The following is a 17,982-nucleotide window of genomic DNA, read 5'->3' as shown; positions in this document are numbered from 1 at the left end:
AGAAGCCATGACCTCCAATGCACATTTCCCTTTAGTTTTCAGTCTAGGACGAGGAACCACCAGCAGGCTTTGGTCAGAACATCAGTGACCTGTATGTTGTATATGGATGGAAGAAATCGCTAATGTGATCAGGAAAGCATACGGAGCTCCGAAAGTGATCACCAAGACCTTAAACTGAAGTCTAGACTTCATGGGGAACCAGTGCATAGATGGTGATCCAAAGATGACACACTGAGGCCAATGTCCAGTGAATTACAATAGTCCAGTCGGGAGGAAATGAAGGCATTAATGATAATTTCTAATTCTGATTTGCATACCGCCCATCTGAGGCATGGAGGGTTGAGAAAAGAAATGCAGATTTAAGAGCCTAGTCATATGTAGCACCTACATTTCTGACATTGCGTTGAACCACTGTTGAATCAAAGCTTTCAGGAGCAAAACAAACAAGAACTTCTGTTTTCTGAGTGTTAGTAGTGGTTAAATTTTGCTGACATTTCACCTGGTTTGTAGACGACTCCGGGGGCTTTTTTGAAATCAAACCTACAAAAAAAGAAATACATTTTTCAAGCCCCACAGGCCAGCAGAAACTAGCGAGCTGAGCTGTGGGACACTCGGCGCTATTTGTGTTTGCAGTCCAAAATAGGGAGAAGGCGCCGGGCTTTGCTTGCATGGGTCCGTTTATGATTTATGGCGCTGCAGTGAGAGTGTGAGAAGTAGAGCAGAGCTGCCTGTCTGAACAGACTGGGCTGTCGGTTCCATATCTTGGCTACACGACAGCCCGCCTGTGGCTGTAAGGCCACGCAGATGACAGCTACGCTTAGGCCAGGTGGCTGTCTATTTTACACCGACTACCACAGAAAACCAGAGGTGCAGTGTTCATTTACGTGCTTCGTCATGTTCATGTTTGCACATATCCGTTTGTGCGCCTGTCTAAACTTAGCGACTCACCCTCCCCCCAACCTTTGCCTGCCAGCTGGGCTGTTGTCTGGCAGGAACCTTCAGCAGCAGAGTTCAGCTCACTACCGTGTGCTCGCTCTCTAACATCTGCTGCTTTGAATAGCCCCGGACCTCTCTGCCCGGCTGCAGCGTCGGCCATCTCTGAGAGGGGTTAAAAGACAAATGGGTTGAAAACCACAGGTGACGAAGAGCTCCTTAGCTGTAAGCCTCAAACTCTTGAAAACTTATAGCTCCAGCAATTAGGATTAACCAAGGAGCAATGGTTACAGCTGAGTAAATGGGAGCCTTTAACAAAGGTGCAGACTGTACTGTTGTCGACACAGGGAAATGATAGATGAGAGCAAAATGAGCTGGTAATGAGAGGGAGCGAGAGGTAGCAGAGGGGAGTGGAAAATAGGGCTGTTCGATATAACGATATATATCGGATGATGATATAAAAACGTCTATCGTTTCATTTTACGCAATCGTTTGTTTCGTGCTGTTGCAAAATAAACTGTTTACGGCAATATTTTTTTCATCGTTTTGATGGTCACTGTAGCGGCTATATTAATTTCCTCTTAATTAATTTCTCTTATATTTAATATAACCACACTAAGGACGGACAAGCGCTTGTTTTTATGCATTGTCGTTAGCAACAACGACGGTAAAACCATCGCGTGTCCGCTTGTTTATTTTCCACATAAACCTTTCACAATAAATCTCAAGATCCTGTTGAGACTTTTCAAAATAAACTGAATCACGTGAAAGAGTATGCAGAGTATTTACCGATGAGAAGCAAAAAAAGGGGCGTTCCGTTGTTAAAAAAATAAACCTTAGACTCAAACGTTAGAACAGGCTTTTCCCTGCAGCACGCCCTGTTATAAATACTCACAAAGAAAACGGCCGGAAACACTTAAGCTACCCGAGATTCGCAGAATTTACAGAAAATGTTAAATTTTTGTGACTTATATCGTTATCCGACAGTAGATGTTTTATATCGGGATGAGATTTTGGTCATATCGCACAGCCCTAGTGGAAAACATTTCTTTCTGTCTTTTTTCTTTTTTTAATGGTGTTTTAAGATGCCTTTGAAATTTTGCTTACCCAAAGGCTAGGTAGGGAATTATAATTTATAATGAACAAAACCAAAAAAAAAAAAAAAAATTGATCAAGTCGATGCACACATACCCCCCCACAAAATATTTTTTTTCCCAAGGTAATATTTCCCAGATCGGAACCCAAGAGGAAGAATCATTTAAAAAAGAGATTGTGTAGTGACAGGGTAGAAATGTAAAAATGATCAATACAGCATGAGCAGAATAAAAAAAATAAAAAGAGGGAAAAACCCCAGTCCTTTTTAGGCGTGGAAGAAACTTCCTCTGACTACTTCATTCATTTCAGCGTTAAAAAAAAAAAAAAAAAAAGGAAAAAGAACTGCAGCTAAGATTATAATAAAGGCTCAGATTTTCCGTTCCTGTGTGTGGCAGCAGTTTTGTGTGTGGCTGTTTGGCTTGGCTGGTAAGTGGAAAAAATGGCAGCTGGTGCTGTGCTTTCTGGGTTAGACTCTCAATCCAACCTCTTGCTTTTCTAGGAGGAGTAAAGAAAGGGAGATGCAGAGCCGGATACAGAGTCACAACTTATTGGTGCAGTGCTTGGAAAGTGTCAGAGTGAACTTGCTTTTGCATAAAGTGGTCATGCATTGCTGCACATGTGGCATCCTTACAAGGAGGCACGGAGTGAACCATTCTGCAAAGTGGGATACTTAACCCACCGTGTTCATATCTACTTTGTGCGTTTTGTTTTTAGGTCCACAGGTTTTGCTGTTGATTCGACACATAGTGTAACCTCCACTGCCGCCGTCCCCGCTTCCTCCCATCGTACGCCTGTTTCCATAACCCGCTCCGTCAGCAACACCACGGCTGTCGTCACCAGTCTTTTTATGAACCCGAGTCCTCAGTTTTCATAGTGTGGAAACTCTCTCGATCAAGGACTCTCACTGTATTTGTTTTCAGCGCTCACGCTCGCGTTGTGCATTAAGTGATTTACTTCAGATTCGTATGAGTTTTAACTCTGGAGATTCACACTGTGGAGAAAGCTTTAAAAAGAAAAAAAAAAAGGTATTTGACTGTTTTTGTGCCAGCTGTGTCAAGCCCTTCTCTCCGACTGGGCTTTGTTCCTGAAAATAGTTTCTTTTGTTAAGTCGAGGAGAGGCTGAGCCGTGAGCAGAAAGAGGGGATTTGAGATCTAATTGGAGCAAGTGTGCTTGAAACCTCGCACCAATTCTGCCAGTGATAAGGGCGCACCGCACAGTGCAGCCTAGGATTATAGGGGAGCTTCTGCATTGTATGAATCATGATCCATCCTGCCTGGAGTCTGGTATCATAACCACGGGATTACAGTTGACCTTACAGGCACTCAGGTTTAAACCATCAGAGCTTTAGCAACATTAACGCCTTGAGCCTTTAAATTTGTTCTAAGGAGATTGCGCAGCTATGTAAACATTTGTCAACGGATGAGGTTTTGTTAGTTTCTCCGCTTTGGGTGTTTGATTTGATTCCAAGTGTTGATGTTTTATCGAGAATAATCGTGTGTCTTTCTCCAGTACCTTACAATAAGAGCCGTTATAGCTGACATACGTCTGAATCATAACCAGCAGCATAATTTTTGTATTGTAAAATCAGGGTACTTGAAAAATGAATTGGATCATCTGTTTTTGGTTAAGACACGTGAAGTTTTTGGTAAATCCCTAATGTTGGATATTGTTGATCTGCTGAAATGGAACTAGTAGACCTATTTGTCACAAGTTGGCTTTAAGACATAAAAGATTGAAGTTTTGTCTTTACATAACAGACAACTTGGCATCTTAAGGGACTTAGTTTCTAGCACCTTGTCGAAGAAACCCATTTGTTCACATGTCTTTAGTTAAGTCTATAAAAAATGCCAAAGATAACAGTTTGACAGGCATAATGTAGTACTTTTGCACCAACAGGGGGATTCCCCATGCTAAGATAGCCAAAAAGACTTGGCGTGTCTTAGCGTGGTGTCCCTATTTACAAAAAGAATTTTGAAGAAACTGGACAAGTGAAGGACAAAAGAAGCAGTGTTAGGCTTAAAAAAACATCTACAGCAGATGAACAGCATCTGAAAGTCGTGTCCTTTGAAAAGAGGAGGGAAAAAGTGCAGCAAAAACATGACACGGGACCTCTGAGAGGCATTTGGCCTGTGAGTTGATCAATCTACTGTTCACTGAAGCCTCAGAGTCAGTACTAGAGAAAGAGTGGCTGTCAGAAGCCATTCTTTAGAAGGGAAATGGGGGGAAGCTGAGGTATCCAAATTACACAAGAACAGGACTGACAGTGAATGGGAGCTGCTCTTTTGGTGCAAGTAGGAAATTTCTGACAGTGAACAAAACAATAGGCAATAAATTACTGGACTTATTTCCCATTTTCCTGGCAAAATATAGAGAAATGATGGGTAGCTCAAGGCTTTTGGATTGCACGGTAGCTTACAGGAGAGCACTTGCATGAAACGACCATCTCATGCAGCTCCTGACAATTCTGCTAAGGCTGTCACTGAAATTGAGTACTTCTGTTTGAATACTAGACTTGACCCGTTTCAAGTGTTGAAACGTAAAAAAAAAATTAAATTAAATTCCACTCCCCACTAACGTCTTTGTGCTCCTAGTTTCTAACTGTTTTGCCTTATCTAGGCGCAGTGTTGACACAGAGTCTTGGGGAGTTCTGTGTAATGTAAATGCTCAGGGCTGGTTTTGAATGCACAAAGTTAGCTAAGCTGTTTGTTCTTGCAGCTTGAATGGAAGCGTTGTATCGTCTACACCATCCTCTCTGTGTCGGTGACAGACGCGACCGGCATACTGTACATTCTGGCGGAGGCGAGGGTGGGCTGGTGGCTGATTGAATCCTTTACAGAGGCAGCCGCTGCTGGGAGCAAAGACCCGCTTCCCCCTGAAAAGTGACATTTAGCGAAAGAATCTTAACCTCAGAAAAATGTTTGGAATAGTTTACTTACCCCCACACGGTCACACCAGCTACTTTGCATGTTATCAGGTTTTTTTTCAGCTTTAGGCATATGAAACACGCCTCATCAGGAAAGAGTCTGAAGCTTCTTTTTTTTCTTTCCTATATTGCCTGCATTTTCTTTGCCGCGTGGGAGTGAATGCATATAATGGATTCTGTGTTAATGGGCCATCTGTTGATAAGACAGGAGAAACGTGGTGGGTTGGACACCACAGGGCCTCTGCAGAGTCCTGCAACAACTTGCTTTTGTATGACTGGCTCCAGTTCTGTCGCAGCTTGTTCATATGTGAGACATACTTTATTCAGCCGCATGTCAAAATGTTAATTTCCTGTCTGGGTTACAAATACCTACTGTCACTGTAATGTGTGGTTTAAATAGCCTCAAAAGATTTGAGCAGATAGTCGGGGTCTATCTATGTCGGCGTTACACATAACATCATGGCCTGGAACAAGCTGGTTTCACTTATTCTCTACTGCTGTAATGTAATGAAATAATCAAGCAACATCTTCATTAACATCAAACGGCTCTTTTGACATCTGGGAGGATCTAACTAATCCTTCTCAGACTAGTTTCAATCTGGGGAGATGTGCAGTATCTGTTGAACCAAGTCTAGTCAGTGCTGAGGCGTTCTGCCAGAAGGTGGCAGCAGCAGCACTGTAGATGCCTGATTGAAACACGTCTGTGCACACCCTTACACAAGCAGGTCAAGTGCAGAGTGCCGTGCATCAGTGATTAGCTCTGTGGGTCAGCTCTATTTGTCCTATTGTTAGTTTAAAAGTCATACAGCTGCTCATTTCTGCAGCCATTTGGAGAGCTTGCATCATCAAAGAGTGGATTTTTAGTATCTTTGAAAAACTGCTTCTTCTCCTCTTGACTGATTCTTAATAAGTGCTTTGAAGGCATGCAAAGTGTCAAATAAAATATGGAAAATGGACTTCCCATTACAGCTGTGCATTAAAATCATTCCTCTGAACCTTTAATACTAATACTAGTGTTTAGTTGGACCTGTTCAGCTGCTTTTAAACACAAATGTTAAATCAGCCAGTCACACAAAAGCAACTCGATGCATTTAGATATGTAGACGTGGGCAAAGTGGTCGGTAAATGTAGTGAGACGGTGGAGATTATGGAACATGAATGAATGGGAATATTAGACAACACATGTATAATCATAGCATCGTTTTGATTAAAAAAGTGATTTGAGCCTGTCACGTAATTCAGATGGTGTATAATCCAGAGGAACTCGGATGGTTTCCGTGTTTTCCAGCGTCTTATTCTGACTACGTCAGGCAGGTTTGAATGAAAGATTGCAGTCTCAGCTGGCGATGAGTTAATGGATGTTTCCGCTGAGATGGCGATGTCTTAATCACAGATGGGGTCATCAGGCCACACTGTAGGAGCCTCTAGGGAGGCCAGGACAGAGGTCAGAAGTCACTGATGAGGTTTGCACCGCTGCCCTGTGGTGTCATGTGGGAGGACACGGCAAAAACAGCAAAGCTACAAGCCACGTGGGATATGGCTTTGAGGGTTGCACGTGAAAACCGGTGAAAACCGGTAAGGAAAAGCCAATATTATTAGAACAATCGCTGTGGGCTGAACTTGAATCTTTTGCATATTAAACAAGATTTTTTTCAAAGGGGGCTTTTTTTTAAATCGTTTTGAATGTTCTATTGAATTTGGTTTTATTACTATGTTCCCAAATCACAGCAGCAGTTGCCTTAAGGTGCTTTAGATCGCATCCTCAGACATGCGGATGACTTCTATCTATCTGTCTGGGTCTATTGATGACCTGGTTTACACTAATCAATACAATCATGAATGAATCAAGGGCATTTAGTTTCATGGCTGTGAGTATTACTACTAGTAGTAGAAGATTCACAGTGTCCAGTGTAATAAGGCTGTTTGTAAATAAATGCGAGGTGTCCAGATGAGCTTTACAACAGAAAACTAACCCAGCGCATTTATCATTACGGAGTTTCGATGGATTTAACCGAATCTTCCGATGACCCAGGGACTACATTTTGCTGAGCTGTAAGCCTTTGTCTCTGGGATTCTACCAGCATTTAGTAAGACTTAGAAGAAAATCTAACAGCTTCCACAAAGTTTACACATCTTTGAATTTAATTCAGCTTCTTATCTTACCTTGTAAAATCTACCAAACGCTATCCATTATATATAAAAATACTTTTTTGTACTTTTCCCTTCCTTACAAATAAATGGGGGAAAATCCTTTCAGTAGAACTTATGTATAACACTTTAAAAAAATGTTTTGAAGTGGAGGAAGACTTCAAAGAAATCTGCTATCATCTGGGTGGGTTCTTCTGCAATAGCAAAAATATTCCCAAATTTAATATGCAGGGCACATTATTATGCATTTAATGGTATTAAGGCGTAACCGAGGAAGTCATTATCAAGCAGGGGTGAGGTGGGTATTGAGGCTTGGCTCGTAGCTAGCGCCTCAGGGCTGTGTGTCCTAACATACACACTCCTGCTGTACGTACACACACGCATGCTCAGCAGCATGACAGCAGTGCTTACTGCAGCAGTTTGTTGTGCTCACTAACCCAGTTAACTGTGATTTGAAGTCAATACAGTTCCACTTTCTCACTGCTGTGATCTAGGCTTTTCCATGTCTGCTGTCCGCTCACTGTCTCTCAGTAAATGGAGGTTTCATCTCTCCCTGTAAATGGCTTTCCAGGTCAAGCCCTCTGTCCATCACAATTTTCCTCTCAGACGGAGATAACTGTGTTTCTCCTCAGGGGAGATTGTGAATGCCAGGTTTTGACCCATGAGTATTTTAAGCACAGTTAATCAACCAGTGATAGCCAAACTGGCAAACATGCAACTGGTGGGTCTACTTTTTTTTTTTTTTTTAACCAAAATGTAAAATATATATCATATTTAATGGATGGATGTTGCAGAACTGGGCAACTCTTATCTGAAGGTCATTTGGCTGGAGGATGTATTCTGCCAGGTTCGTCTGTCTGATGTTGCTAAAACCACCCTGAGAGAAGCAGTCAACATGATTTGATGACATCATATTATGGATCAAATGTAGGTACCCTATTTAAGCCCTGGGATTGCCCCAGGTTAGGCAGGGGTCTCCTAACAACCTTGAGACATTTCCAGATGTCAGGCATTCACACAGTAAGCAGTAGAGGAAGCAGATTGTATTATATTTATTTCAGACATTACTGGTGACAAGTTATTGAATGGTTTTTACTGCAATAATTCAGAACGTGCATGGGACAAAGCTTGCAGACAGGGATTCACCTGATACAGTTTATCACATGACCTCTCGTCTCAGAACTTCTGCCCCCCCTCTTGTTTCAGCCTTCCTCTGCTGGTCTTTTCCTTTTGTCTGGCTCCCCTTCTCTCCCTCCCTCCCTCCCTCTCTCCTTTTGCTCGCTTTCTCTCTCCTCTTCCATCTCTTTCACCCAGACCTTCCTTCCTTCCTTCCTGTGATAGACCGAGCTAACAACACATCAGCAGTGTTTTGGCCCATCGCATTGAAGCCTCCCCATTCCCCAGTGTTGTTGCGTGCTTCCGCTGGCTCCCACTGCTTGACTCAATTTACCGGCACACACCAGAGACTACAGTATTCTTTCAAAAGAACTATACTGCTTCCGCTTTTGGTCTTTGTCTCTGTTGTGTTGTTACTATGATGATTCAGCACTGTCTGTTAATCTGCTCACAAAACTGTAATGTTCAGTCTGCTCAGATTTACAGTGTCGTCACTATTTGATGTAACATAAACACCTTTCAGTGTTCATCGTGCGATTTTTACATTGTAAAATATCATATCTGCATTTATTTTGGAGAGGATTTACTTTAAGATGCATGCATAAAAGTTTTGCTTCACAGAACATCGCTGACTGGAGAGAAAAAAACAGGAGTGAGACAAAACAGTGCATTTGTTTTTTGTTCTCTGTTGACCTGTTAGATTATTACTGTAGATTAGATTGGGGCTTTGAAGCTGTCCCGGTTTTTTTGTGTGTGAGTATCCTCACTGAACTGCAGCTGTGTTTTAGCTTTGCCCTGAGGTGGCAGTGAGCTATCATTTTACACTGTTTTTGTGTGGCCTAATGTTTAGTGGAGAAATTTAGAGGTGCTTGTACACAAAGTCCTTGTCGAAGCATTCATGCTGCCAGGAATTGTCTTGGTACTGGCGACTACCAATGACTCAGGAGCCATTTGGGATTTAGGCCAACAAGACCAACCAAACGATTGGGATAAAACCTTTTTTTCATTTAATGTCACGTGGACATAAAATCTGCAGTCAAACCTGATAAAATGAGTAAAAAGCTGCCTTTCTTCCACTGTATGTCTTTTGTTAAAGGGGAGTTTTTCCTTCCCACTGTCACCATAGGGGGACCTCTGGTTGTTGGGGTATTATTGTAGGGCCTTTACCTACGCTATAGAAATACAATAGAATTGAAATGAACAGAATTCAACTGAGTGTGGAAATGTTGCCGAAAATAAGCTTTAGGCATTTCCCCCCTGTACTTCTACTTCTACTAATAAAGTTAAACATTACAGGTTTATTCAAAGCGTCAGTCCAAACATCATCAACATCTCTGCTCATTTTGCTAACCCACCCGGAGCAGCAAGCAAATTCCATGCTAATTGATGTTTTGGATAAAAGTAAGTCAGGAAGCGCAATAAGTACACTTATGTGCATTTTTTTTTTTACTATTTACAAGCCTGTATGTCTGTCAGAATACAGCTGAAATCTTACTCACCTCTGCTGTTGCATAACTCTTCCATAGATTTCTATTCAGGGTTCTGAATAGAAGTATATCTATATCTAGTAGGCAGATATTGTTACTAGAAAGGCTGTTTCCAGTTGTTTTCAGGCTTTCTTCCAACATCAGGGTGACAGCAGGGCAGTAGTTTAGGCATTTAGGCAAAGTGTATTTTCACACAAGTCAACGTGCTAATTGACAATGTGTGTCTGTGTGTACCTAACCAGAAAACTGTGTCCTGACCCACAGAAGCTGCTCACACACACACACACACACACACACACACACACACACACACACACACACACACACACACACACACACACACACACTCTTAATGTTTTGTCAGCTGGTCTGATGGAGTTCTATTTTTAGGCTGTGGTAAGATATATCTGGGTGTCTCAGTGCTGTCATGTGCAAACACAAGTATTACGCCTGTCTGTTTGGTTGCAGAGCGTCAGTTTGACGGACAGCATTTGGCGTAGTTCAAGTGGCTTCCGTCAAATCACAGCACTAGATGTGATTTACACCATTTATACTCACTCTAAACAATGAGCTAATCTTTTAAAAAGCTTTCGATTCTCAAGCACCGTCCCTGCAGTTTGCAGTTTACACAGACTTGTTCTTTGATACACTGTAAATCGTTTGAAAATACAGTACAAACTTTTTTGTCACTAGATCGCATGTGCCACGTCATAGTCTGCAGAAATAGTTTTTAACTCTTGTGTATGTGGAAATGTGAGATAATCCTCAGTAATGGTTTCATTTACATCATTTCCAGGACCTGCATACCATCTACTGCCACCTGTACCACATGGATGTTCTTTCACACCTTAGAGAACACCAGCTAAGGTGAGCCACTTCCATTTTACCTCCAAACTTAAATAAATAACATCAAGTTTCACTCAACGCTGACAGGTGAGGAGCCAGTCCCAGTTTCAGAATATAACATTACCTTAATAGTAGGCTTTAGCCCTACGTTTTACGTCAGTTGCATTGAATTGTTATATTACCAAAACAGGTTTTTACACATTGTTTCTGCAAATGTCTTTTTTTTCCCCAAGATGGGTTTTCGCCATCCTGGCCACCTTTCATACCAACTTCAAGTCAAGCTTCCTTTACTGATACCAAACAAGCTTAAATGTTATTCTTGCTAGTTTGATACAGGTTCAGCAGGAAGTGCATTGAAAAGTGATTCTGATTCCTCAACTCCTTAACCTAATTCACGATGGTCCTTTGAAGAGGAAGACATCCACGTACCCACACGATCGGCCCATGTAATTTAAAAGGCTCTAGATCTTTGTTAATTGACAGAAATTGAGCAGTTGATCCTGTTAAATGTCTGTTATGCTAAAGTAAATGAAAATCCCAAACTTTAAGAAAAAAAGATTAAAAATAATTTCATTTCCCTTCTAGGGATTTTAGGTTGGCTGTGGTTAAAACCACTTTCTGGGGCAGCTTGTAAGTGTGTGAGTTTCAGGGACATGCAGAGACTCACATCGCCATCTAAGAGACTATCCAGTTTTCAAGATAAGGCATATGTGACTTGAATGTATAAACACCAAGTTTCACTGACCAGGTGCAGAGTTGTGCTTTAGAGAAGCGGGTCACCTTAACATTTTACGCTGGCAGCCAGTAGTAATTGTGCCTGAAATCTGGGAACTTGTTGCTGCCTGAGAAATACGTGTGGATGCAACGATGGATTGGAAGAGCCAGAAAAGTCTAAGCTGAGGTTTTAAATTGAGAAAATGTTTACACCTGTTTCTTTCTCTCTCAGGTCGATGTGCACGTCTGCCAGGTATGAAAAACATGAGGCTAACCACATCCTGTTCTAGTAAGTACATGTTCTCGCTCTTAGCAGGAAATGCTGTTATTTACCTCTCCATCTTTGCTCTCACGTGACTATCAAGAGCTATGATCTGCTGAGTTCATGCACTTTTCTATGTGATTGTCTTCTACTGTGTTTCACATTTATAGAATACTTAACATTTACACTTCATGGCTCCTCAGAAAAAGGTTTTTCAGTGTAAAGATGCTGGTGGTGGTAGGCAGTGTTTGCACATCTCAGTTTCAAGGTTTTGGTTCAACTGCTGAAAACCACTGGCCTAGAATAACAGTTCCTTTAAACAGGTGCACTGGGGCCCATTAGCACAGCACATAAACATTATATGACGAAAAGCTAAATGCTTCTCCTCCTTTTTTCTAGTTTTTTATTATCCAGATTTAAAACACCAATCGCCGACAGCCTGCCCTCTCTCATTTTTTTAAAAACATTTTTTATTTCCTGTCATGGCGTTGTGTAGAAATAAATACTGCAGTGGTTGAGGCTGATGGTTAATACAACTTGAGCATCATATACAAGGTGGATTTATGGGAAAGCTGGAGAAGTAGGAGGAGAGAAAACAAATGAGATGAACAAGAGGCTCGTGAAAGCAGAGGTAACAGGTTGATTAAATGAGGACAGAGTTCACAGCGTAATGAACAGAGGTGATGAGAAGAGGAGGGAGTAGCAAAGAGTAAACAAAAAGCTTTAAGGAGTTATATTAAAATTTGAGGAGTGCATGCCGAGAAGGCAAGAAAACAAGAAGTAAATATGCTAAAGTGGAAGAAGGAGGAAGGGATAGCAATGTCAAGAGGGAAGGGAGATGACAAATGAATTGAAGGCAGGAGTGAATGAGCGCAAAGCAGGAGAGGAATGTAGAGCAAGTGTGAAAGATGGAGGGAGGACAGAGACAAATGAAAGGATGAGGGCTAACCTTCACCTGTTATTAATGTATTTTCATGCTCACCGGAATCACATTAAGCACCCTGTGGTTTCATTTAGCACCAAATAAATACACAAAACACTCTCTCTCTGATACACTCCATTGCCTCTCTACCAGAGGCTTGTCGTAAGTGCCTTAACCCAGACCATGTCCAATTAGTCTTCTGTTACTTACACACACACACACACACACACTAAAAAGGCTGCAGATGAAAGCAATCAAGGTCTCTGCAATGAAGCCGCAATAAAAGTTACTAATGCTACCCTCACCCAACAATGCAAAAATGAATCTCCTGTCTGCTTTTTAAACATAATTATTTTTAGGATACCTGCTTTCTTGTGCCACGCTTAATGAAAATTGATTGAAAAATACCAAAAGCATCAAATGAACGACCTGCGGAGGAATGGATATGATGCAGATGAGATTAGGGCTGCACCAAATGATTCTTTTTGTCCAATTTGCCGATTGTCTCTCGAATTAAATCAACAGGGCCAGAAAATTATTAAAAATGCTCGAGGTTTCTTCAGGGACAAAACTCAATTTACCATGAAATAAAGCAAACAATATGAACCACTGTTGTTTTCTAAGCTTCTGTGTCACACTGTCTCCTTGTTTTTTTGTTGTTTTTTTGTACCGCATTGGCCATTCTTGCTTCCTCTGTAGTACAAAGAGATCCGCTCCAGTTACACAAAATGCATCAAATGTATCAGATCTCCCCAAGCTTGTGTTGGGGAAATAGTGAGGCTCATGAAGACTATGAGCTGCATAAAGATAAAAAGAAAACGCATAAAAGCAGATCCATAATAATTTTCTGGCCCTGTGCGGATTCAAGTGAAAGTTGAATCCAAGGCTGTTCAGAAAGACTAATGCAACAGTTACAGTAGGGGAAACGGTGGCATGGCCAGAATTATTGCAAATATGTTCAATTAACTTGCAGTCTTGTTGCTTTTGAAATGGTTGCTTCAGAGACAGGGAGCAGGTCTCTGACAGCCAATCGCTGTCTTGGCAATTGCATGCAGTCTGTTTCTGATAATATGAGAACATGAGAATTGCCTTCTAACCTCATATATATGAATCAGAGCCATAATGATTTGCTGCAGGGTGGGAATTTCACTGCAAAATTGCTTGCCAACCTTGACTTTTACATATTAATATAAGTAGAATACAATCAGTTGGCAATCAGTTGGCAACCAGTTGTGTCGAGTGTCCTATTGCAAACACACACACTGCAGATGTGCAATTATTATTTTTTTGATACTTTCTTTTTATTGTTTTTCTTTAAACATTATAAGGGGGGGTGTAGTAACGACAAAACAGAACTTAAAAATATAAGTAATAAAAAAAAGAAAAAAAAAGAAAAAAATATTATCACTGACTGACCCACAATAGCTACAATGTGTTGGCAGTCTGTCTGCATTTAGAAATTAAGCAGCATTTATTTGCAAACTTCAGCAACCTGTCTGAAACTGATTGTAGCCAGTCAAGTCTGATCACAGTTGTTTGGAGACAAGTTGCCTTCCACCAGGGGATGTGTGTAATCTGCTTAAAACTGAAAGTGATCACACATTGGTTGGTGTTGCTCATATCTAAATTTACTTGGTTCAGACAGAAGCTGACATGATAAGTTTGACTAATTAATGCTGAAAACCTGACTGCATGCATTTGTACCAAGGTGCTTTACAGTGAACACATGATCCATGCTCTTATTATGTAAACAAATTTTGGGCCACAGAGTAGGACATTTAAAAATGATTTTATCATTGAGGTTTTGTTTTTTTTGTTTTTTCAGTCTAGCCAGCCTGCAATTTTTATCTAACCATTTTTTCTGTATAAATTACTTTTTTATAGCAGTTTCTTTTTTGAATATAAACTCCAGCTTATTAATTTTCCATAGTCACCACTTGCAGATGAAAAATGTCTAATTAAAATGTTATAAATAAATATAATCAAAGACATTTGCAGAAATTCTCGTTTTAAATGTATATCGTACATCAGACTGTTGTGTGTTTTATATGTTTTTATAATTCTTCACTCAGTGGGGCATCTTTTCATCTGCACTCTTCAAGCAGTGCTTTCTCTCTCTCTGTTTTTTCTACTCTCTTCTTTCATATTCACACCCACAGGCACAGATACTGTGTTTTATCCCCTGACTCCCCTCTTCATGTATGACTGCATCTACGCTTGCTGCTGACACGAGCACCCCGTTATTGCGGAGTTAATTAGTCTTGTGTTTGGCGTTATTGGATATCATATATACAGTGTGCGTGGAACAGCATGGAAAGTCACACAGCACATATTTGAGATGTTTTTATTTTTAGGTGAAATAACTCTATATTGCAGCTTTTGTAAATGGCAGACAAGATTGTCAGACTTGCCAGTCCTGATGTTAATGGATTATCTCCATCTCACAGCAATGCCACATTATTATGATTCTATAACACTTGACTTCCTAAGAATACATTGATGCTAATGCAAAATTCAGCGTTTAGCATTCAAAGTGCAACTGTGCTTTATATGCTCTCACTCTTGAGTTCTGTAGACAACACTCCTGCAGTTTTCAGAGCCTTGCGGGGGAAAAAGTTCCTCAAGTGTCATGACTTGTTTCAAATTTTTTATTTTTAGCCATAAATATACAAGTCGTCTTAGCTCACCCTTTCATAAAAATTAGCAAAACTGTACAAGCTTGTGCAGGACAGCTGTGGTTCTTCACTGTTTAGACAACATGACTGATGACTTATCATATGATGTCTACATTAGAATTATTCCCCTTTGAAATAGCTTTTATACTTTTTTGAAGAGGCAAATCTCCAAAATTAAGATCTCAAATTAAAAGTCTATTTTTTTTTAAAGCTTCTCCTTTCTATAGGACACATATGAAGTTTATATTTTTGTCCTACTCTCTATGCTATTCGAATGCTTTCTGTGATGTCTTATAACAACCCCGGTGAAGGCCACAAGCTGAAACAGGTCATTCAAATTCTACAAGTATTGCCGGAGGTTTAAAAACCTTCAGACTTTATGCTCTTCTGGCACAACTCTGTGAAGTACTTCATGTACTGAACGAGCCTCTGCCCTTAACTGAAAAAGAACCTAGAAAACCAAAGTAAAAACCAAAAACTGCCAAGCCCATTTGAAGAGTCCAGGGAAAACCAATCCACTTACCTTCAAAACGCACCAATTTAATTAATTTGTATTCGTGAATGTAACAAAAGCTCTGAAATGATGTTGAAGGTTCACATGGTGTACACTTCAGCCTTCAATACTAAACCATTTCCACCGGGTTTGACATGTGCTCTTTCTCTCTTTTGCAGCCCAGACACCATTGCTACCTGTTGGTACATCCTGCTCTCAGGATCGGTCTTCGTCAAGGAGCACATGTACCTGGCAAGGTGCTGGTATGTATCACTCACAGAAGAGAAAAACAATATGATGGGGTGAGACAAGGTGACGATCAGTCTAGGGGAGATAAGGTGGGATTAGATATTACACATCCGCACTCCATATGACTGCCGCCAAGATGTCTGTATATATGCGCCTCCATCTTTACGCTAGAAAATGGAAATGGCAGAGCTGTGATTTATGAAAAGATGGCGCCTACTGATATGTAAAGGAATCGTTTGTGTATATGTGCACACACAAAGACACATACTTGTATATCGTGCTTGTAATTCTATGTTAAACAACACAGAGCAGATTCCTTTTTCCAAGCCCCCTGCTCATGCAGTTACAGCTCTGTAGATGCTAATATGTTTTTTCTGTTTTATCTGTGGAATGGTTGTTGTGTTGTCGTGCCCGGACACAAGGATTTCTGATTTTCCACTCGGATATCTATCAATATTGTACAGTTCTAAATTGCTGCTCTTTGGCAGGGAGTTGCTCATGTGTGTAACACATATTATAGTAATGTACATCCATAATGGGCATTATGTGAAATCAAATGGGAAAGTGCTGAGAAATCATTTTGAGTCTATTCAAGCTGGCCTAAGTACAGAGCCAAATATAAGAAAGAAAGCTTGCCGGTAGTCCGTCAGTGAGAGATTAGGTTTTATATCTGGGCGGAGATTCATCAGTAACATTTGTGATTTAATAAGGCCATATCATATAAAAATGTCAAGTCCTCCTCGTCTTTAGAGCAGCCAAACTGCCAAAATAAATTGCAGTTCTTTACACAGAGCCGTTGCACCTGTTTAAACACTGGAACTGATGGTAATAGAAAAAGCTGTGACAGCAGTTGCTGGAGGCCGAGCCTTCGCTCCATGTTTACCTTTCCCTCTGCTGTTATAGTTGGACTGAAACAGAAGCAACACATGCCAGAAATGAAAAGGAGAGGACAGAAATATCTAACCCCTCCAAAAAACCCAAAACAAAACAAAAAAAGTTCAACTTTTGGTTGATTGCTTTATCTCTTAGACTAGGCTAAACATACTCACAATCACAGCACTTAAATGGGATCATACATTCATATGTTTCTTGCACCTCTGGCATCAGTCTGTAGTTTTCCAAGCAATTCCCTGTAGTTTTAATGATTATTTACGATGTGAGAACATTTCAGAGTTGGATGAAAACTGTAAGGATTCCACTCAAAAGCCCATCTTCCATCCTCTGACTATTTCTGCCGTCACCAAAAAAATAAAAAATAAGAAATGGATGTGACAAGTAGGGCTGGGCGATACGGCCTAAAATCCATATCACGGTATAATTTGAAGCACGTGCGGTAACGATATATATCGCGATATATTCTTTTCTTCTGGATAACGTATTTTACACACTATAAGGCACACTTAAAATCCTTTAATTTTCTCAAGCATCGACAGTGTGCCTTATGTATGAATTCTGACCTCGAACCGATTTTATGTGGTACACTGCGCATAGAAATCTGTCAAAAAATGTTTTAGTACCACTTTGGTAAGCTATGAAGGCGCATCGCTTGATGGATTGCCAGAGCATTACGGCTGCCGTAGTCAGGAGCCTCACGCAGTGTTGCCAACTCCTCAGTAAGAAAAATCACTATTGGCTGACCGAAAAGTCGCTAGAAGTCGCTAACTGACATCATCGCCTAATTTGCATAATAGGTCATGCTAATGTAATTGTAACCTACGTTGTTGGAGAGAGAAATAACATTGAAGAACATGGAAGAGAAAGTGAGTTAAAAATGTCCACTGAGATCGAATGCCTGCTTAAGGTATTTCTGCATTGGCTTCAACCCAAAACGCTAGGTCCATGTTTTATACTGGGTATTGCGCCACCGTGCTGATGAAATAAAAGCATCAAAAATAAGTTAACAGCTATGGCAGAGAACCTTAATATGCACGTGAGCCAAAGTCAGACACAAAAACGTGACTAAAAATTAATGGTAAAAAACCCTCTATTTGTATAGCGCTTTTCTAGTCCCTAAGCGCTTGACATATCCAGTCATCCACCCATTCACACACACATTCACACACTGGTGATGGCAAGCTACATTATAGCCACAGCCACCCTGGGGCGCACTGACAGAGG

At 40.7% G+C, this 17,982-nt stretch overlaps 1 protein-coding gene across 2 annotated transcripts in view; it reads left to right on the top strand.

Annotated features, from left to right (window-relative positions):
* Positions 1–17,982, top strand: part of rapgef6 (Rap guanine nucleotide exchange factor (GEF) 6) — a 141,110-nt gene that overhangs the window by 21,909 nt on the left and 101,219 nt on the right. The window contains exons 1-4 of one of the 2 annotated variants that reach the window (XM_005727728.1): positions 2,406–2,454; positions 10,500–10,570; positions 11,496–11,552; positions 15,795–15,878. In XM_005727728.1, coding sequence (XP_005727785.1) covers positions 10,533–10,570; positions 11,496–11,552; positions 15,795–15,878 — 179 coding nt within the window. In that variant the 5' untranslated portion in view covers positions 2,406–2,454; positions 10,500–10,532. Of the gene's footprint in view, positions 1–2,405; positions 2,455–10,499; positions 10,571–11,495; positions 11,553–15,794; positions 15,879–17,982 lie in introns of those variants that run through there. The other variant, XM_005727727.1, reaches the window with a different exon arrangement.

Source organism: Pundamilia nyererei, unplaced genomic scaffold, assembly GCF_000239375.1.
Source record: "Pundamilia nyererei isolate P.nyererei 1_Seehausen unplaced genomic scaffold, PunNye1.0 scaffold00026, whole genome shotgun sequence".
Classification (NCBI taxonomy): Eukaryota; Metazoa; Chordata; class Actinopteri; order Cichliformes; family Cichlidae; genus Pundamilia; species Pundamilia nyererei.
The sequence above is the reverse complement of the archived record's forward strand: the minus strand, read 5'-3'. Positions and strand labels throughout refer to the sequence as shown.